General features: G+C 39.0%; 1 protein-coding gene and 4 long non-coding RNA genes across 5 annotated transcripts; 2 read left to right on the top strand and 3 right to left on the bottom strand.

The window, feature by feature from the left end:
- Positions 1-107: 107 nt before the first annotated feature.
- LOC143508768 (uncharacterized) lies at positions 108-2,596 on the bottom strand. Its single transcript, XR_013129460.1, has 4 exons — positions 2,548-2,596; positions 657-752; positions 325-486; positions 108-197 (listed from the first exon to the last, which is right to left on the bottom strand). It is a non-coding gene; the product is annotated as an uncharacterized LOC143508768 (long non-coding RNA).
- Positions 2,597-4,592: 1,996 nt separating this feature from the next.
- Positions 4,593-8,511, top strand: LOC143508767 (uncharacterized). Its single transcript, XR_013129459.1, has 3 exons — positions 4,593-4,633; positions 5,137-5,451; positions 7,830-8,511. It is a non-coding gene; the product is annotated as an uncharacterized LOC143508767 (long non-coding RNA).
- A 1,758-nt stretch (positions 8,512-10,269) lies between these two features.
- Positions 10,270-12,683, bottom strand: LOC143508766 (uncharacterized). Its single transcript, XM_076997403.1, has 8 exons — positions 12,568-12,683; positions 12,404-12,449; positions 12,126-12,277; positions 11,989-12,016; positions 11,124-11,793; positions 10,874-10,978; positions 10,611-10,715; positions 10,270-10,513 (listed from the first exon to the last, which is right to left on the bottom strand). The coding sequence occupies exons 1-8, from the start codon at positions 12,663-12,665 to the stop codon at positions 10,425-10,427; spliced, it is 1,293 nt and encodes a 430-aa protein (XP_076853518.1). The 5' UTR covers positions 12,666-12,683; the 3' UTR covers positions 10,270-10,424.
- A 267-nt stretch (positions 12,684-12,950) lies between these two features.
- Positions 12,951-15,474, bottom strand: LOC143508764 (uncharacterized). The gene is made up of 4 exons (XR_013129457.1): positions 15,416-15,474; positions 13,489-13,584; positions 13,157-13,318; positions 12,951-13,032 (listed from the first exon to the last, which is right to left on the bottom strand). It is a non-coding gene; the product is annotated as an uncharacterized LOC143508764 (long non-coding RNA).
- A 130-nt stretch (positions 15,475-15,604) lies between these two features.
- On the top strand, positions 15,605-18,036 carry LOC143508765 (uncharacterized). Its single transcript, XR_013129458.1, has 3 exons — positions 15,605-16,924; positions 17,503-17,687; positions 17,906-18,036. It is a non-coding gene; the product is annotated as an uncharacterized LOC143508765 (long non-coding RNA).
- Positions 18,037-22,903: the final 4,867 nt, after the last annotated feature.

Genomic DNA, 22,903 nt, shown 5'->3' with positions numbered 1-22,903 from the left:
GTTTTCTGCTTAGTCCAACTCTGCACTTCTGAATCTTACTCTAACATTAACTGTTAGTGAAGGTTTTAAATATGTAAATCAGTTTAACTGAATGACAGCTGACTTGCCTGTTTTTGGACAAAGAGCTTTTCCCAGCTCTGCTGAACAGTCTTCACATACTTCGTGTGCTGGCTGAATTCCTTCCGAGAGCACAGAACCTGAAAAAGTGCTGGTTTAGAACCTTTTCTTCTAACTCTGATATTAATATTGTAATATACTTCAAAGTCTAATATTATCACTTTCTGAAAATGTATGTATATCTTGTCCTGTTAAAAATGTGTGTACCTTTTCATCACGAGTTATAAGGCCATGCTTAATAAGCAGCCTTTTCCTATTTGGCTTGCTAAAGTAGCTCTTCAAGTGTGAATCATGCAGACTGTTGTAGGTCCAGTCAGTCAGGTGCATGTTGGGATCCCACAAGTCAAAGTCTGGGAAAGGTCGAGTGAGCTGTCAGGAAAGAATAACATCAAAAGCATTTTAAACCTGCCGCACACATCCAACTAACTCAATCCCAAACACTTAAGATGGTTGAAGTAAAAACATTTGCAACCATAAACCGGTCCAGATTAAGTCAAAGTGTTTTCATTAGAGGTGAAAATCATTCTTCCCACACTCACATTCTCTCCCAATTTGCCCCTGTAGAGCACAGAAGGCCTGGCAGGCACTTCAGATCTCTGGTCCTTCTTCTTGGTGTCGATCTTCTTAGCATTCATCTGTAAAACAGAAGAAAACACCATTATTAAATCACTACAAAGCTGTTTGATTTCTTTGAAAGAAATACACCACTTCCATGTGTTCTTAAACTCTTCTTCCCATCTGAACTCAGTACAGTTGTAACACTTACACTTGCACTGCTGCATCATCCATCCACCATGCATTGTGTTCATCAAATCACTTATACAACAGCTATATAACATTTCTTCCTGTTATATCATTACATTTACGAAACAAATTCTTCATTACAGATTCCACTGTATTCTGTATACCAGTGGCAGCTAGTGAAAAATCCTCCAGGTGGAGCAGTCTGTCCTAAAACTGCCTACACAGACAGTATTTCACATCATAGTGAGAAAACTGAATATAGTTCAGAAATAAACAATTGTAATGTCTAGACATCCAAATATTACTGGATGTATTTGCTACATACAAGGAAAACTAATGTTATTTGTGGTGTCATTTTAATCATAATGTACAGATTATGCGACTTCCACACGTTTGTTACAGCAAAACTGATGTGAAACAGTGAAAAACACAAATATTGTCAACTAAAGGAAATAGTTTAAAGAAAGAGAAGACATTAACAAGCCTTCTATTTCTTTAAATTATTCCATTAAATTTACAAAATGACCTTAATTGATTTGGCAGTTGTAAAGGGCTCATTTTAGCTCCGTTTGCCAGCACCACCATTACAACACAGAGTAGCTAACGTTAGCAACACTAGCTAAACGAGCTAACAGTTAGCAGGCACTACTTCAATTCACAAATTAGCTACACAACAAGCCGTTAGCTAGCTAGAAAACTAACGCTAGCTAATCTGTATCACTCCGCGGACGCGTTGCCAAGCAACGGCATATACACACACACACACACACACACACACACACACACACACACACACACGCAAGACATTTTTGTATCTGTGCTTAACCTCCTGCAAAAAATTATCAAATGGATGCCTTTAACATAACGTTTGACCTGCAGCCAGTTTGGACAGACTCAGAAAAAGAGTGTGACTCCACACTTACATCAAATTCTGAACCTACATTTACCACAAAAACGATTAGGTCGACTGCAATGACAGCAGAACAACTGAACGCGCTGTGAACACAGCCGTGACGTTATTCGCGATAACACACTCCCTCTCGTGTTCTATTGCTTAAGTTGGTACACAGTTATAAACTGAGTGAAACATGCTGAAACGGGCAGCGACAGATGAAACAGCCGACTAGAGTCTCATGTCCAAGTTCAAAACCGCTCGCTGGTCTCGGTTTTAGTAATATTAGTTAGCTAACTTATTTGCCAATGCCAAACTCGAACCTGTCTTCAGATTATAGCTGCTTGACAAATGACAGTTTCATATTATTCTTAAGTATTTGTTTGATTGCGCCGCACACCGAAAACCGAGTAAACACTGAAAATATCCGATTAAATGCATTAAACCCACTGACAACAGTTTGTAAAGGTGCTTCGGGGTGCTAAAAGTGAAATAATGCAAACTCCATCCAAATACAATTAAGATACATTCCTAGCTAACGTTAGCTACAGCCTTTCACAATAATATCTGGGTAGCCACAATAACCCCTGGAAGAAAGCGCTGTACATGCGCCCGATGCGCTGTTTGGTGAGCGCAGCCTGGTTTGGTAACTATATTAAAATATCTACAAAACACCCAATTCACAATTTAAATCGTAAAAAATTGTGTTCTAATTTAAGTTGAAGCGTAGTTTAGAAGAATGGAATTTTTAAAATCACTAGTGGTTATAAATATAGAATATAGATAGAACTCACAGCTGAAGTTAATTGATCTGTCCACGTGTTTTATGGATAAGAAGTTCAGTAAATCCGTCCGTCGCGTATTTAAATGAGCGCGTGTGGGGCGGGCGCGTATATTTATACTCGCCCGCGATGACGTCACAATGACCGCCGCAGGTTAAAAGTAACTTTTGCGTATCAATATAAAAAAATCTCCAATTTTTTGGATGCATAAAATACCTTCAAAAGGTTAAAACACTACTTAGAAATGAAACTTGTCAGTAATCAAGCTCTGACAGGCTCAGCTAAAATGTCTGACAATCATATTTTATAGTGTTGAAATAAAAATTTTACAGCTATTTGCACACTACTGCTACTAACGAGAAAAAGTATGGCATATGGAACTTCTATCAGCACTACTTCTCAGTAAGGCTAAAAAAGAGCAGTATTTAATTTTTTATCTATTGCATAGTGATTTGCTACTATAGCATGTCAATGTGCACTGTAAAAACGAAAAAGTTGAGAAAACTCAAAATTTCAAGGCAACTTACTGCACTCGATTTTTGAGTTTTGATCCCAACTCAAACTCTTAAGTTTTTAAGAAATTCACTCACAGTTGAGCCAACTTATTATTTTTTGTTCCAATTATTTATTTTTCACAGGTATATAAACTTCAGATTTTAAGTATCGCCTACAAATAATTCCAAATGATTCAAGTTATGCTAACTTATTATATCTTGTTCAGATCATTTACTCTGCTCATGTATATGAACCTCAAAATGTACATTTTACATACCAAGAGTTCCAAATTTTTTAAAGTTGTGCCAACTTATTATATTGTGGCGTGGTGTGGGAGAAAGAGGCTGCAGACAAGACCATTCTTATCAAGAACAGAGGTTTTATTCTCACCTCGCAAGAAAATTGGCACTCACATGCACAGTCAGATCAAACTCAAGGCCTCAAATAGCTTGGCCTTGCACATGAAACACATGGGGAGGTCATGAAGACGGCAACGTTACACATACATGGAGGGGAAACTCCAATAATGCGCATGTACATTAAAAAAATGGACCGGGGTGACTTAACTAATAACACATAATTAATAATCATTAATAACACTATACAGACATAAACACCACATAATACGCATAACAGGGCCGGAAGTTGGGTCATATAAGACAAATGACAAAACACATTTGGATGTTAATATTCAGTTCAGAGTAGCGTAGGTCGCTGCTTGCCGCAGGTGAAATCCATTTCAAGATGTCCGGAGTCCAATCGCAAACCCCGCCCCGTTCTCAACTAAGGAGTGAAATTGAGCATGTGCAAAGGAGTTGGCCTGGCCTTAACTAGGGTTCAACTACAATTTGTATATTTTGACAATGTAGGTTGTAAGGTCAGATCAACTTTTAACAAGAAACTCAATAAATTAAGCCGATCCAATTACTTTGTTATAGTTTATGGTGCAATTAATTATTTTTGGCTCAGCTAAACTAAAAATCATAGTAAGGCGAGCAATTTTAAGTTCTGTTTTTTACAGTGTAGTTGAATACACCTCTAACACATTTTACACATAAAATGTAATTAATAAAAAACATTACTTTGTATAAATTGCTGCATAGCTGCATAGCTGATATGATCATCCTTGACGACAAAATGTGAAGGATGTTTTGTAACACTAGTCACAACAATTTGGAGGTGAAGAAAGCATCAACAGTATATGTGATGTAACTCAGGGCGCTGAAACAGGACACAGGTGTGTTGGAAAACAGAATTAAATGTTGTTTATAAGAACCCACGACTCTGAGACACGTGAAGTCCAGCACCATCTGTACAAGCTACAGCCGGTGCAGTGACACGGGGCAGCTGTAACGTGTTGCCCCACCCCACCATCACCTCCCTGTCTATTCCCCTCTTCCGTGTTTTTCCATTTCCATGTGTGTTTTGTTTACTTTCATTTTCACGGTGCTGTTCAACCCCCTCGTTCCCAGCTATCACCGTCACCTGCATCTAGTTTTATCCCTCATTAGTCTGGCTACTTATACTCTGCATTTCTCTCTCGTCTTTGGTGGTCTTTGATTGTGAACTTCGTTGTATTCCGGTATTTGCTGTATATATCTGTGTAAGCTAATTATTAATTACCTCATCTTCTTATCCTCTTAGCTCTGATTCATGCTCGTGTTCATGTCAGTACTACTGTTTCGTGTTTAGTTTAGTGTCTACTTAGTTTCAGCGTTTAGCCATTTTGAGTCTGCCCTGATGTATTCCAATGTTTTTCCTGTGGTTTTGTATTTAAAATAGTCATTTGAGTTGTCACCCTGTGTAGTTCTGGCAATTTTTATGTACACCCCTTTGTTCTGATGTGATATATGTTTAATATACCCCATCGTCAGTGTAAACGTGTATCTGCTCTTCGTGTAGGTAGTCTATCTATTTCCTCCTCTCCCACTAAAATTACTTTTGATTTAAGTAATAAACTCTCAACTGTGTCCTCACGTGACCTCCGGGGCATTACAGCAGCTGAAAACACTCAGTGGAAAACTGTCATCAACTGCACTGGGACATCCTCCATGATTGGTTTGTGTTGCTGTTAATGACAATGTTCTTGCTGTTCTTCATGTGCAGGTGTGATGTCTGTGGGTCCTGCTGTCTGCAGAGTTAATCAGAATGTTACGTGTTATGGGGCTCTGGGACAGGAACTTCACCTGGAGTTGGATGATGGGGATGAAATTATCTTAAAAAAGGAAAATAGCAGTGTAATTTTAAAATATAAAAAGATCAGAATCTTACTGTATCAGCCAAGATGGCAGTTTATAGCTGATAACAGAACCAATATAATACCCAGTACGGAGAGGGAGGACTCAGGAAGATACAGATTAGACACCTATGATGTGAGTGGTGCTAATAAAGGCCAATATCATCTCCATCTGAACACTGAAGGTAGGACAAAACTATGAAAATGTATATTTTCATGTAATTTATAACTGCACATTCCCAACTGTAACGGAGTTGTCTGTATAATGAGTCCATTTACAAGTCTTCTCTTTTTTTCTCTTGGATTCCACTGGCCTTATTCATGAATTCCCTGTTTGTAAAAATGACATCTGTATTTTTTGTTATTGAGTAGATACAAGACCAACTGATGATACAGAACAATACACACTGACATAATATATCATTAATTTACAAGTGAAATATTAATGAATGTTTCTTGATCCTAAGCACTTGGACAACACATTTATATTAATTAAAGACTTCATGCCAAGGCTTTCATTCATTCCCTGAAAAGAACAATTTGGACACTTGGTACATTGTGAAGTTTGCCTTGGGGGGGGGGGGGGGGGGGGGGATGAGCTGTCTGTCACAATACGGGGGGCCCATCAGGCCACCACCTGAGGGTCATTTGTCTATATAAGTCTTATTTTAATACCAGTTGACTGATGGTTATTGTATCCTTAATTTCAATCTTGTCACAGGTCTTTAGTTGGTGCATGTTATCATTAAACCCTCCTTTTTCCCTGAGACTGGCATGACCGCACTCCTCGCCCGTCACAGAATAACCAGCCACCTTTCGAAAGCTGCCAGCCTCCTTTACTTTCTCCTTCGTTTGTGGTCAGGTCTCGTGGTGTTTGTCTGCGTGATGTATGTTTGTCGAGTGTTGTGTGAGAGGGAGCTGGGTCGGTCACCGTTCATCCCGCCGTGTCTAAATGTTTTTGTCTTGCACACTATATGTAACATGGGGGGGACTAGAACCCACGACTGGGGTAATGCTCCTCTCACACGAGACTGCCTATGCCTCGAATGTTTGCTCGTCCTTCGTCGTGTGTGTGTGTGTGTTTGAACACTGTGTATGACGTCTGGGACTGGAGCTGGTGAGTGCGTTGTCACATCTCTTGTGTCTGGTCTAGTGTGTTCGCTTTTTTTCTAGTGTGATTGTGAATTTTGTTTTGTTAATTTCCCATTAAGGGGCTTCCCCTAGTGAGTGTGCTAGCAAGTTAGCAGCTCTTAGCCAGCACCACCGTGAGGTTTTCCAAGCATCAGCGTATTGCTAACAACGCCATTTTCCAGACGGTCATTCAACGAAAAAGTGGATATTGTGAGAAATAATACGTTGCACATAGTATACGCGATGATGACAACAGTAGTATGGACGTGTTTTTAATACTACGGTCATGTTTTCATTTGTCTGTGTCTAGTGAAGGCCCATAGCCAGTATGTACGGTTCACGACTGCTTTTATTATGGGTCACAGATATAATATATTGCTTAGCAACAGTACAATTGCATAACTTAGGGTTGGAGGAGCAAAACTGCTATATTATCATACTGAGGTTGTGCTGTCCTGACACGTAGGCTGTCACAGTTCTTAGATACCTTAAATATGCTGCCTACTGAGGTACCTTCATCTGGCCGAATTTTAAGGCAGCATCAAACGTTTGTAATCAAAGCCTATTTAGGCAGCTTATTGGATTTGGGACAGACCCTAAACCCCATTACCTTAAATGTTTGGAGCAGTGTATATGACTTATTCATTAATAAGCAACAACATGGTGGCTTGTTAGCACGTTTGCCTCTCAGCACTGGGGTCTTGGGTTCAAGTCCCTATCTGAGTGGAGTTTTCATGTTCTCCCTGTGTTTGTGTGGGTTTCCTCCGGGTTCTCCAGTTTTCTCCCACAGTCCAAAAACATGGAGGCTGGGTAAATTGGCAGTCCCTGACAGTCCCTGAGTGTGTGTCTGTGTCTCTCTGTTCAATAAAAACTAGTGTCTGTGTGTGTGTGTGTGTGTGTGTGTGTGTGTGTGTGTGTGTGTGTGTGTGTGTGTGTGTGCTTGTATGCCCAGTGGTGGATGGTGCTCTACCACTAGGGTCTGTCCTCTCTCCCCTTCCTGCACCCCATTCAGTCCCCCAGGGGGCTGTGGATCCTGGTAGAGAGTACGCTGTGCGCAATTGGCTTCCGCTTCTCGCCGCTGTGTGTGTGATTGGTTGTCTGTGACTTGTACCTGTGTTGAAATTGTAAAGCGCCTTGGGTATTCTGAAAGGTGCTATATAAATCGAACGTTCATTCATTCATTCATCATTCAATAATGAATATTTACAAATGTACTGGAAACATTTGGATTCACTATGCAAAAATACATCATAAACAGGGAGTTTTATTTGCAGGAAACTAAATAATTGTTGACCAGCGTATTCAGCTCCCTTTTCTGTCATACTGCTCTCAAAGTAATACGTGTGTCAGCATGTTGTGAGATCTCATTGATGTTATGCCACCATGTGATGTTGAACATGTGATCTTTCCATTGTAATGCTCTTGGGTGAAGAACAGCAGATGTCAGAGGTTCTGCACACCAGTGTGGATCAAGACGTGTAGAAGAACTCCATCTGAAGAGTGTCATGGCAACCATGAGACTCCCCTGGTCAAACAGCAGCAAAGAAGCACAAATGAAATTACACACATTTACAGAACTGCTTACAGAGCATCAATGTTCAGCTCTTTAAGGACATTGCGAAATTGAATTCATTGTAAAAACTGCCCAAGCTGGTCTGTTCTTGCTTGGACATCCCTTAATTTTGCATGATGGCAGAAAGGCTGTGTCCCTGTCCAGACTCAGCAGTGGAAAATGTGTTTTGCAACGTATAGGAAAGGTAAAGCTACATATGCATTGCAAACAATATTGCTTGTTAAATGTTTTGCTTGTTGGCAAAATGTGTATTGTGCACTGATGGGAAAGTGATGGATGTTGTCTACGTGTAATAAACTGTCTTGTAGAGGAAATGGGAGGAGTTCTGTTGGAGAGAGGGACACAGTAGCTGCGTTACAAGATCTAGGCTAAAGCTTAGATAGGCTGCATCAATCAGCCATTACATCATAGGAGGCTGTTCCAACTGAAGGGCCCTTCAAATACACCCTAGAAATGCAGCCTACATTCAACCTGATTTGTAAGACATGACTGACGTATGCTTCCTGCTCCTCAGTTACCCACAGTTCCCTGTGCATGTACCGTCCACACAAAACAGCAGAATATAAAAAGTTTTTTTAATGTTACTTGCTTGTACTCTTGGCTTTATTTAATATGTATATTTCCACTGTAAATTTCTCCCAGAAGGTCGTCATCTTGGTTACCTGCTCCTACCCCCACACAGAGACTGTCGCCTCCACCGCTAACTTTGACACAAAGACTGTGTGCCAGGCCTCTGGCTCCCCCACTCCCTCTCTGAATGAATCACGCCTCTCACTGCTTACTGTCTGTGTTATCAATGCTTGTATGTGCTATGGGGATGTTTTGCATGCACACAGACTGTTGTCCTGTTTGTGAGAATAATCTGGTCATATTTTTTGTCTCCTCCTAATGTTTATTTCTCTATGTTTCTCCCTAATCTGTACGGCGGCACCTTGAAGTGTGGCCACTCTAGGTTCTCTGTGCTTTACACCGGGGTCCTGGGGAAACTGAATTTCCCACTCGTGGGATCAATAACTTTTGTCATTATTATTATTGTCATTGTTTGTTTAAAATATTTTTCATATACATCAAGTATTTTGCTTAAAAATACCATTGAACATAACACAGATAGCATTGTGTTAAAGATAAAACATGCTAGTTAACTGACTCGGCATACATTTTACTTAGCCAACAAAAAATTAACTGTTGATGTCACCACTCTGTGTTGTTGGGAGTGTTTCATCGCTTGTAAGGAGTCACATGACTTATTTAGGATCCACTTATCACGGCTGTGGGTTACAGATTGTGTAGATAATATAACTAGTGAGTTATGGGCATTTGCTAAAATGCTGTAAGTGTAAAGGTCTGGACTGCAGTGTCCTGCTGTTCTCTTTGAAGTCAACTATGTACCGTCTTGTTGGTCTTCTATGGGTTCTTAATGATATTTTTTTATTTGTCATACCATATATTCCTCAACCTGGAGAAGAACCAAGACTGAAAGAGGGGGTCCCATCCTCTTCTGATCGACAACGGACACCACAGTAACAGCAATGAAAACATCAGGAAACAGCAAAACAAGTGGAGCATGTCCATCCTAGCACTAAGAACTCCATGATTACTCAAGTGATTAACAACATCGTACAGGAGAACAGGACTGGTGGTTTAACAGATTCACACATTAGCATGTCTAGTGTCCCCATTCTAATATTAATACTGATACTTTTAAAGGTTTTCATGTGCACATAAAACAGGGATTCATGGTTCATGTATGTTTCCATTCCATTTTGAAAATGTTTCATTGCATTCTTTTTTCTACAATGTTCTTAATTTTTAAAACCTGCTTTTAGGACTTCTAGGAATGCATAAATTTACAAAAACATTTTACAGTACTAGATGCTCCTGATACATGTGTTAAAACTGCTTTTTGAAGTGCTTGTTCTTGAGTAAAGTATATTTTTTCTTTTGAGTAACATTTTTTTTTCCTGTAAACTTACTTTCAATCTGTCTAGTGTACACTCTATGACTACACTTGTTATTTCAAAGTTATATGTGGAAAACCAGATAGTTTAAATAATCTGAATGTATATGTTTTTGTTTTCAGATGTGTGTAAACCTGTTGCAGCCATATAACAGTGTGAGAAGAATGTCAGAAGGGTCTAATGGTTTGTTGCCTGTGGATACAATAGCACTGCAAAACCTTTGCTTGAAGACATGGTTAACACTATTGTTCTGTTATCAATAACCCTAAATTGAGAATTTCTATAACCTAATGTGGCCAAACCCTCTTTTATCACAGTGGTGCCAGTGTAATATTCTTTATTCAGATTAATTCCATCTGTTGCCCATGGTGACACTGTCTTTACCTTTACAGATGGAACAGCATCAGTAAAATTCACAGAACTGAAATGCTAGAGAAGGTTTTTTTTTTTTTTTTTTTTTTTTTTTTTAATCATTTTGAGGGCAAATCTTGTTGGATCAGTGGCAACAGCAGAATGTCCTTTTAACTGCCTGCCAAGCCCTCCTGAAGAATGCTCGGACTCGCTTCACTTTCTTGGGTCTTGAGCCTTTGTGTTAAAGAAAAAAGTAACATTTATTAACCAGCCTACATAAAACAGATCAGTACTTAGGACCTGATTAGTGACTCCTGCTGCTGATACTTACCAGCTGGGGTCTCTTCCATTTTTGGCATCTCCGTAGCATTCTCTCCAATTGCAACTACAGTGTCTTCAAGACTTTCACCTCCAGTTGCATCTCCGACATCAGTCACTGCATAAATGCATACATTATATTTATTCTCGTCTTTCAATCACTGCATAAATGCCTAAGCCTTTGTGTTAAAGAAAAAAGTAACATTTATTAACCAGCCTAGATGAAACAGATCAGTACTTAGGACCTGATTAGTGACTCCTGCTGCTGATACTTACCAGTTGGGGTCTCTTCCATTTTCGTCATCTCCGTAGCAGTCTCTCCAATTGCAACTACAGTGTCTGCAAGACTTTCACCTCCAGTTGCATCTCCGACATCAGTCACTGCATAAATGCATACATTATATTTATTCTAGTCTTTCAGTCACTGCATAAATGCCTACATAAAATTTATTCTCGTCTTTCATTCCCCTAGATTACATAAGATAAAATGTCAATTAAATCCAAAATGCACTGAACTGAAGTTTACCTTCTGTCTCAAAGAACTGTTCCATTACAGTTTCGACAACAGCACTACGTAGCCATAAAATAATCTCATGCTGGGGATGTGATGAAACAACGCTCACAAAGTCTTGGATGAGAGTTGCCAATTCAGGAGATGAACTGTGTAACCTGAAGGTTTCCATCATCATTTTGGTTACAGTTATGTCCACAACTCTCAGCACAATCTCGTTGTTGTTATCCAACTTGGCAGAACTTGGTGAGTCGCTGGACTCTGAGGGAGGATTGGAGATCAGCTTAACTGCTGAGGAACTCTCCTGGTTAGAGCAGTCAACCTTGGTTTTGCTGAGGGCTCGCTTTGCCCCAGAGCCCAGAGAGTATCCACTCGAGTGTCCTGAGAGACCTACTGCGTTCAGCAAAACAGAACTGCGGTACTCTTTACTGGCTGTGCCTGAGATGACAGGTGAAACAGAGTCCTGGCAAGAGACTGCAGTGACAATGGGCTCTTCAGCTATCTGGTCCACATCTTCTTTTGAAGACACTGGGATAAAATCACTGGATGAATCTGTTCTACTGCATGGTGTACTACATTCCTCATGCAGGACCTCCAGCATAACAGAGGCAAGATTCTCCTTTACTTCTCTTGTTAAAGAAGTTGTGGTTTTCTTAATTAAATTGTGCAGATTTTCCACTGTCATCTGTGCAATTTTGGGTTTGAAACAGGATGTCAAATTAGGATCAAGATCTCAAACACTTCAACGCATACTGATTTTCATTTGTACTTGAAATACCATGATTTATAAAATAATAATGAGAACCTAGAGTAGTGCATTTTAAATGTTATGGTCACTGATCTAGCATTATCTGTTAGTATGAATAATAACCAAACTCACGTCATCTTCAGCGGATGTATTGTTACGCCTAACAAAAGCAAAACAAAAAAACCAAGTTTGTCTTGTTTGTGTTTCACATAGCAGCTGTCGTCCATTATATAAGCTTGATTATTACTAAATTTCATTAAATCTCTTACTCATTAGATGAAATGGAGAGAACAGGTCGCGCCCTTGAGAGAAATCTGCTCAGGTTCTCCAGTTGCTCCTGGCCTTGGCCTTCCAGTCGTAGCTCTCGGATGATCTTCTTCTCCAGCTCCTCAAGCTGAAACCGATGGCTCAGTTCCCAGACCTAAGTAAACAAACATGGTCAAGATAAACCTTAAATGCCCAGTCAACATCTGATCAATCAGCAACACTGCTTCACAGCTGGTCATGTATTATTTTATAGTATATTCATGCTAAACCGCCTTCCTACCAATTCAGCACACTGAGGGTCACTCCATTTCATGAATTTCTGATACCTGCACATAAAAACATGAAGCAATTTTAATCTTAAATAAATCAAATCTACATGTTACATAAATCATTGTAACTTCTGATAACTTTTATACTATTGAATCTGAAGCTACAGAAACCTACATTGTCTTGAAGGTATTCTTCCCTTTATAAACGAGCCACTGTTTCGTGTCTGAAATAGTGACATGCTCTGGAAGCTCGCCTCTCAGTCCCTGCAGCATGAATTCTTTCAGAAGCTCTTTCTGCAAGGATAAATTGATACGTTACAATTGCAAATAAGAATCAGTTTAAGGACGTTCATTTATACATGCTTTATGACATATTGATGTTATATATACTATATATTTAACACACACACACACACACACAAAGATTCAGAATGTTGTACTGAGTTTTCTGCTTAGTCCAACTCTGCACTTCTGAATCTTACTCCAACATTAACTGTTAGTGAAGGTTTTAAATATGTAAATCAGTTTAACTGAATGACAGCTGACTTGCCTGTTTTTGGACAAAGAGCTTTTCCCAGCTCTGCTGAACAGTCTTCACGTACTTCGTGTGCTGGCTGAATTCCTTCCGAGAGCACAGAACCTGAAAAAGTGCTGGTTTAGAACCTTTTCTTCTAACTCTGATATTATTGTAATATACTTCAAAGTCTAATATTATCACTTTCTGAAAATGTATGTATATCTTGTCCTGTTAAAAATGTGTGTACCTTTTCATCACGAGTTATAAGGCCATGCTTAATAAGCAGCCTTTTCCTATTTGGCTTGCTAAAGTAGCTCTTCAAGTGTGAATCATGCAGACTGTTGTAGGTCCAGTCAGTCAGGTGCATGTTGGGATCCCACAAGTCAAAGTCTGGGAAAGGTCGAGTGAGCTGTCAGGAAAGAATAACATCAAAAGCATTTTAAACCTGCCGCACACATCCAACTAACTCAATCCCAAACACTTAAGATGGTTGAAGTAAAAACATTTGCAACCATAAACCGGTCCAGATTAAGTCAAAGTGTTTTCATTAGAGGTGAAAATCATTCTTCCCACACTCACATTCTCTCCCAATTTGCCCCTGTAGAGCACAGAAGGCCTGGCAGGCACTTCAGATCTCTGGTCCTTCTTCCTGGTGTCGATCTTCTTAGCATTCATCTGTAAAACAGAAGAAAACACCATTATTAAATCACTACAAAGCTGTTTGATTTCTTTGAAAGAAATACACCACTTCCATGTGTTCTTAAACTCTTCTTCCCATCTGAACTCAGTACAGTTGTAACACTTACACTTGCACTGCTGCATCATCCATCCACCATGCATTGTGTTCATCAAATCACTTATACAACAGCTATATATCATTTCTTCCTGTTATATCATTACATTTACGAAACAAATTCTTTATTACAGATTCCACTGTATTCTGTATACCAGTGGCAGCTAGTGAAAAATCCTCCAGGTGGAGCAGTCTGTCCTAAAACCGAGTGAAGCTGCCTACACAGACAGTATTTCACATCATAGTGAGAAAACTGAGTATAGTTCAGAAATAAACATTTGTAATGTCTAGACATCCAAATATTACTGGATGTATTTGCTACATACAAGGAAAACTAATGTTATTTGTGGTGTCATTTTATTCATAATGTACAGATTATGCGACTTTCACACGTTTGTTACAGCAAAACTGAGCACTATGAATTTAGTACATCTTTTTTTGGATGTGAAAAACACGAATATTGTCAACTAAAGGAAATAGGTTAAAGAAAGAGAAGACAAGCCTTCTATTTATTTAAATTATTCCCTTTATTTTACAAAATGACCTTAATTGATTTGGCAGTTGTAAAGGGCTCATTTTAGCTCCGTTTGCCAGCACCACCATTACAACACAGAGTAGCTAACGTTAGCAACACTAGCTAAACGAGCTAACAGTTAGCAGGCACTACTTCAATTCACAAATTAGCTACACAACAAGCCGTTAGCTAGCTGGAAAACTAACGCTAATCTGTATCACTCCGCGGACACGTTGCCAAGGAACGGCATACACACACACACACACACACACACACACACACACACACACACACACACACACACACGTGCGCGCGCGCAACATTTATGTATCTGTGCTTAAACAACCTGCAAAAATTAATCTAATTGATGCCTTTAACATAACGTTTGACCTGCAGCCAGTTTGGACAGACTCAGAAAAAGAGTGTGACTCCACACTTACATAAAATTCTGAACCTACATTTACCACAAAAACGATTAGGTCGACTGCAATGACAGCAGAACAACTGAACGCGCTGTGAACACAGCCGTGACGTTATTCGCGATAACACACTCCCTCTCGTGTTCTATTGCTTAAGCTGGTACACAGTTATAAACTGAGTGAAACATGCTGAAACGGGCAGCGACAGATGAAACAGCCGACTAGAGTCTCATGTCCAAGTTCAAAACCGCTCGCTGGTCTCGGTTTTAGTAATATTAGTTAGCTAACTTATTTGCCAATGCCAAACTCGAACCTGTCTTCAGATTATAGCTGCTTGACAAATGACAGTTTCATATTATTCTTAAGTATTTGTTTGATTGCGCCGCACACCGAAAACCGAGTAAACACTGAAAATATCCGATTAAATGCATTAAACCCACTGACAACAGTTTGTAAAGGTGCTTCGGGGTGCTAAAAGTGAAATAATGCAAACTCCATCCAAATACAATTAAGATACATTCCTAGCTAACGTTAGCTACAGCCTTTCACAATAATATCTGGGTAGCCACAATAACCCCTGGAAGAAAGCGCTGTACATGCGCCTGATGCGCTGTTTGGTGAGCGCAGCCTGGTTTGGTAACTATTTTAAAATATCTACAAAACATCCAATTCACAATTTAAATCGTAAAAAATTGTGTTCTAATTTAAGCTGAAGCGTAGTTTAAAAGAATGTAATTTTAAAATCAGTGGTTATAAATATAGAATATAGATAGAACTCACAGCTGAAGTTAATTGATTTGTCCACGTGTTTTATGGATAAGAAGTTCTGTAAATCCGTCTGTAGATCCGATATGTCATAAATCGCGTATTTAAATGAGCGCGTGTGGGGCGGGCGCGTCTATTTATACTCGCACGCGATGACGTCACAATGACCGCCGCAGGTTAAAAGCAGAGCCCTATTCACGCTATTTTCCATGACAACGCTGGGCAGGGCCATCTTGGTTGACTTTGTGTTGGAACTTCCGGTGCTACGGATACGCTGATGCCGATTAGCCTACAAGCAAAACGACAACAAACACAAAATGACTAGCATAATATGTTTAGTTAGAGCAGAGGTGGCCAACCCGTCAGAGACCAAGAGCCACAAGATGGGGGATGGCGAGTGTAAATTATTAGCGGGGGGGATGTAAAATGGACACAAATTAAGTATTAAGTACAAAAACAAGCACAAACTTCGATATAAACATAAGTCGTGATATGCTTCAGGACTTTGTCACGTTTGGAGCACACTACGAGCTCTGTTATGTACACAACTGTTGTTTTCTAGGTAAAAAGTGGATAAACTCCGTTATCAACACTCGTTACAACGCCACTGACCTGCGCTCACTTTTAGGAAGAAAATAACACAGTGTCAGTAGTTTTTAAACCTCCCTCAGTCGTGTGCGGTGCCTTTGCTGAACCTCGTATGTGGTTTATTCCAAACGTGTGACAGAAGAACCGCGTCTCACCAACGAGACTCAAATCACAATCACAATATCACAGATACTTCATACCGCTAGTCTCCAGTTTTCCACTACGCCGGTTTTAAAAGTATTAGCGGCTCGCTGGGCTTGTAAACAAACCGCGCAGCACGAAGATGTAGCAGTGCTTGACCAACAGTGTTACGAACACAACTCGAAAAGATCTGAGTGTTGCGGGGCACCTTATAACTTATATCCACCGCCTTCCAAAGAAGAGGACCTGTGTCTAAGGCTGAAGGCGCTAAATTTAAAACATCCACCCAAACGTCCATACGTCTGCTCTTATCATTTTGTGGAGGGGAAACCAACACCAGATCATCCTTATCCCGAGAAATGGCTCGGTTATGAAGCTCCGATGAAGTAAACGCGTTGGGTGCTTGTGAGGCTATCAGATAAGTAACTATTTTATCAGTGGCCACATCTTTTCCTTGCATTCATTTTGTAATTTTAAGTAATTAAGTAAAGAAGTAAATAGACAAGAATGCCTATTTTATGAAAAAAATCATTAAAATGTAGTAGTGTACACTAATGCGAAAATAGCTGACCGGAAGTTCTAACACAAAGGCGGAAGAAACGCACACTTGAAAGTGGGCGTGGCGAAATACGGTGAATAGAGAGAGAGTCGCGTCAACTCCGTTCACTCCAATGGACCAGTTTTTTACAGCAATGGCGGATCGTGGAGCCTGTCAATAGTTCCCGGAAGTTAGCAGCAAATACGAGCAGCGCAGTCAAACTGGAGCAGTGGACCATCTGTGATACACTTTTACAGGTTAGTACGCTTAAAAAATCAGATTGTGTATTATAAGGACATCAGAATCAAATTAACATGTGCATTAAAATGTGCATTAAAACATTTTAGTGAATTATCCACCTCTTAATAAGCAGATTTAGGGAACTAAATCTATGCTAAGACAACGCGAATACGGTTAGCGAGATTTCACATTAACGACTGACAGCCTATTAATTGTAAATTCCTCTCTTAATGCCATTTCACCTAAACGCGATGTTTTTGCGGGGTAGCTAAGTATTGGTTAAATATAACATTTGAGTGTGATTGTAGAGTGTGTTGGGTCGAGGAGGTGAAACGAGGATATCCATTTTGGAGTACCAGCTAACGTTTTATTTCCTTTTATTTTATTTATCCTTCTATTTATTTTATTTTCCTTTTAATTTCGTTATATTTATTTTAATTTTATTTTATTAACGTATTTCCTCAGTTTTTGAAACTGCTGGATATAAAAGACATACACTATTTAGTGTGATTAAGTTTTAAATATTCTATCACTTAAAGAAATAATATAATTATTAGGAGGTCATACTTATTATACCTCTGTGTCAACACTATAGCTGTGATCAGCAGCTATGGGCCCTGTCTTTACAGGTCCAGTGGTGCATCGTAGTGCAGGGGGCTTCCTTTTTCTGAGTGCGGGGCGATGCACAAAAATGGTGGGAACAGCATCTGATCTCAGCCTAGTCTTGTCCTGTTTGGTTCTGATGAACTGGTCTGCCTCAAAATGTGCCTGCAGAGTGATGTGAGTTTACTCCTCACACATGACAACTCAGTTTTGTCTACCCATATAAATATTCCATAGTGGGTGAATACACAGTATTAGAGAACACTTACTGGATACGTATACACTCATTACACGTATAAAAAACAACCAAGGATGTGCAACAAGTTCAAATTCATATCACATCAATACTCATAATAATCATTTTCTCCTGTCTTTTTCTCCTCTCTCTCTTTAAGCCAAAGAACCATAGGGGATTCAATGGAGCCTGCAACTAGATAGCACCCTCACCCTGCACCCGAGTCTGTCTGGAGTCTTAGATTTTTTTTGTTCACTATTCTGTATTTTAATAAATCAGGCATTAAGCTTTCCAATAGTGTGTTTATTGTGAAAAGTGCAAATGCAGTGTTTGATGATTACCTCACATATATATATTTGCTGTTGTAATCTTTAGTGAGGGTAAGATTGCTCCTGCTTAGTTGAGACAACCATTTTTTTCTCCTCTCAGTATCAGTGGGGAAACCATACATTTTTGCTCGATTGGAGCATCCCCATGCAACACAGCAAACCATGGTGGACACTACACAAACAACACGGAGGAAAGAAAACAGAAAAACGGCTTGACATATTAATATTTGAGATTATTAGAGATTTATTTAATGAATTAATTGCTGTAAATAAGTGTGTATTAAAAAGACAAGATATATATAATTTATCAATGTATATGTCATATACTGTCTGGATTTAAATGTAATGTGTTTTAATGTACCCTTTTAAAGCATATTTCTGCACAATGAAGTCAAAGAAAATTTTCCTTCTGTCAGAAAATGTACATTAGTCATTTAGATTACTTAGGTCACCAATACCATGGGATTACAGAAATTACCATGATTTAAAGATATGTTAATGTTAGAAAATTAATCTAATCTGAATTTCTCACCCCTTCCTGTCCCTCTAAATATATAAATGAACGTAATATATAACAATTATAAAACAATCAAAGCATTAAACAGCAATGTGCTCTAAAATTAGCCTAAAGTTGGTCGTTATATGTTCACAATAATCCTCAAATCGCAGTTCTGTCTCTGTGTTTATGTGCTCAAATTGAACTTCCTGGAACTATCTGAAGTCTCCGTGAATCACATGACCATCAAGCGTTTTGAACTTCCGTTGTCGCGACTCTCTCTCTATACGGCTCTGGTTAAATGTAACTTTTGCGTATCAATATAAAAAAATCTCCAATTTTTTGGATGCATAAAAAAACACTACTTAGAAATGAAACTTGTCAGTAATCAAGCTCTGACAGGCTCAGCTAAAATGTCTGACAATCATATTTTATAGTGTTGAAATAAAAATTTTACAGCTATTTGCACACTACTGCTACTAACGAGAAAAAGTATGGCATATGGAACTTATATCAGCACTACTTCTCAGTAAGGCTAAAAAAGAGCAGTATTTAATTTTCTATCTATTGCATACTGATTTGCTACTATAGCATGTCAATGTGGCAAATGTTGATTAAGACAACACACACTGCCGCTGCTGACATTGGCAATCAGGCTCACACCTTTTCAGAATTTTATTGTAAACTGTAGGCTACATGCTGTGCATATTGTACTTTGATTATTTTAGGAAGACACATGATATTTATTTATTGGTTAGCCTTTTAAAGTGCTCTTTGTTACTGTATGTAGTGATTATGAAGAATAAATTAAGCATATGGATAATCAAATCACTGGCTCTAGAATATAACTGTGACAAGATTGAGAAGGCAGGATGCCGAGACTTGCATGCTCTCACAGATGTCTTTATTTATACAAATAATAGCTGATATCGCTATTCGCATATCTAACACTTACACAGATGATCAACATCTGACAAACATTAAGGGCAAGACACATGTTTATATACACGAATCACAAGGAGAGACAAGTGTAACACTAACCCTAACAAGACAAGACACAGGTAACATGAATGAGGGGTATTGGCGCACACACACACAGTCACACACATGTAATTACATAAGGGCATAACAAGGACATAACTGGACTAAATCACATGTAGACACGCCCAAAATGGAGGAATTCAGGGCTGTAATGCGACAATGACAATGTAAAAGACGATCTCTTTATTCTATATATTATATCAGTAATCCAAATTTTTGGGGTATTGTTATCTTTGCAACCACCTGGAATATCCAAACAACAACAAAAACATCACTTCCACTCTTTAGTAATCACCTCATACACCTAGTAACCATCTAAATACACTATAGCAACCACCTATGCCAGTTAAGCACTCACAGTGGCTGAGCTAGACTTTTTTTCAAGAGGTGGCCAATGGGTGAGCAAGGCTTTATCAGAGGGGTCCATATACAAATGATGAACGAAAAGAAATGCATATTTTCTCTTAAAATTACCATTTCCAGTGGGGTGGCACTAGAGGTGGCAAGGGCTCTGTTGGGGGTGGCAATTGCCACCACTGCCCCCCCTTTGGCTCCACCACTGACCACTCAGCACATCCTAATAATCACAGAGGAGCACCCTTATAACAACCATGTATATCCTAATAACCACATGGTACACTGTTGCAAAGTTTGGAACCAGAATGTACTCAATAACCAGAACACCTTACCCACCTAGAAACACCCTGGCAGCCTGTTATTTGATCTTTGTTGATAACCTGAACAATCTAGCAAGCCCCCAGTACACCTTAGCAATTATGCACACACCTTAGTAGCCACCTGTTAAACCCTGGCAAAGACATGCTAGCATTGCTGCACAACAGTCACTTGACTGTCTACAAGAAATAACATTTTAGTTTTCCATTGCATATAGCACAATACAATTTATCCCTTTATTTATAAAAGCATTCCCTAAAATGGCAGTAAGTCCCAATATATTTAAGTGTGTATGCTTCAAAGCTTGCAACACATGTTTTTAATATCTTATTTCTGTAGAAATTAAGGTATGCTTTTGCTGAATACCAAAGGGTTTAATGTAAATTTACATGTAAATCTGTAATTTTGACTGAATAATATTCTTAATTTTAAGGGAATTATGTGCTTGTGACATGTAATGCAAGAAATAAAATGAAATGAATGCCAAGGAGGGCAGAGTGGTGATTTGTGTAATTTTTATTTAAATAACACGAGACACCTCACACCTAACAACTACAATAACATAATCCTTTATTGATCCCGCAATGGGGAAATTTGCAGTATTGCAGCAGCAGAGAGGAAGGGACAGAGAAAGGAAGTATAAAAACAATATATATGATAAATAGTTCAAAACAAAACAAAAATGTATGTACACTGGTTTATAACATATATGATATTGAAAAATATAATAATCTTACGTATGGTGATATTGCACATAGAAGTACTAACTATTGCACATTGCCGTATGATTGCACAATGTGGCCGGCATGTGGTAGCAATGTTAAACATTTACTACAAGATATTGAGAGCAGCGTGTGTTATACAGTCTGACGGAGTGTGGAAGGAAGGACCTGCGGTATCTCTCCTTCACGCACCGTGGGTGCTGCTTACTGCAGTCAGAGAGTAGTGCATGGGGTGTGACAGGTTCTTCAGCATGTGTTTAAACCTAGTCCTCATTCTCCTGTCTCCCACCACTTCCACTGGGTCAAGAGGACACCCGAGGACAGAGTTGGACTTCCTGATGATCCTGGTCAGTCTCTTCCTGACGAACGAGGAACATAGACAACAAACACATTTAAATGAATACTAATAACATACTTAAATACACGAATACTAACAAAACACAAGTCCAGCATCTGATGACAAAACAAGAAACTGGTGCAAAGCAACACAGACGAACACACATGATGCACAAGGAAAGAAGAAGATGCACAAGGAAATGGACCATATACAGATTAATTTAGTCACTTAAACATGGCTGGAGGGAGGAGTCAGGGGCTGTACAGTGACCTCACTGTAAAAAACAGAACTTAAAATTGCTCGCCTTACTATGATTTTTAGTTTAGCTGAGCCAAAAATAATTAATTGCACCATAAACTATAACAAAGTAATTGGATCGGCTTACTTTATTGAGTTTCTTGTTAAAAGTTGATCTGACCTTACAACCTGCATTGTCAAAATATACAAATTGTAGTTGAACCCTAGTTAAGGCCAGGCCAACTCCTCTGCGCATGCTCAATTTGACTCCTTAGTTGAGAACGGGGCGGGGTTTGCGATTGGACTCCGGACATCTTGAAATGAATTTCACCTGCGGCAAGCAGCGACCTACGCTACTCTGAACTGAATATTAACGTCCAAATGTGTTTTGTCATTTGTCTTATATGACCCAACTTCAGTTAGCTATTCTTAGTATTGAATTCAGAGATTTATGTACATGTGAAATAGACATTATCTGAACAAGATATTGTAGCGTCGGGCCAATGGGGGGGGGGTGCCAGAGGGTGACATCATTACCCATGAGCACTTGCGGCTCCGGCCCTGTTATGCATATTATGTGGTGTTTATGTCTGTATAGTGTTATTAATGATTATTAATTATGTCTTATTAGTTAAGTCACCCCGGTCCATTTTTTTATATACATGTGCATTATTCGAGTTCCCCCTCCATGTATGTGTAACATTGCCATCTTCATGACCTCCCCATGTGTTTCATGTGCAAGGCCAAGCTATCTGAGGCCTTGAGTTTGATCTGACTGTGCCTGTGAGTGCCAATTTTCTTGCGAGGTGAGAATAAAACCTGTTCTTGATAAGAATGGACTTGTCTGCAGCCTCTTTCTCCCACACCACGCCACAATATAATAAGTTGGCACAACTTTTAAAAAATTGGAACTCTTGGTATGTAAAACGTACATTTTGAGGTTCATATACATGGGCAAGATAAATTATCTGAACAAGATAAGTTAGCATAACTTGAATCATTTGGAATTATTTGTAGGCAATACTTAAAATCTGAAGTTTATATACCTGTGAAAAATAAATAATTGGAACAAAAAATAATAAGTTGGCTCAACTGTGAGTGAATTTCTTAAAAACTTAAGAGATTGAGTTGGGATCATAACTCAAAAATCGAGTGCAGTAAGTTGCCTTGAAATTTTGAGTTTCTCAACTTTTTTTGTTTTTACAGTGCACATTGACATGCTATAGTAGCAAATCAGTATGCAATAGATAGAAAATTAAATACTGCTCTTTTTTAGCCTTACTGAGAAGTAGTGCTGATATAAGTTCCATATGCCATACTT

Source organism: Brachyhypopomus gauderio, chromosome 2 (assembly GCF_052324685.1).
Source record: "Brachyhypopomus gauderio isolate BG-103 chromosome 2, BGAUD_0.2, whole genome shotgun sequence".
NCBI lineage: Eukaryota > Metazoa > Chordata > Actinopteri > Gymnotiformes > Hypopomidae > Brachyhypopomus > Brachyhypopomus gauderio.
The sequence above is the reverse complement of the archived record's forward strand: the minus strand, read 5'-3'. Positions and strand labels throughout refer to the sequence as shown.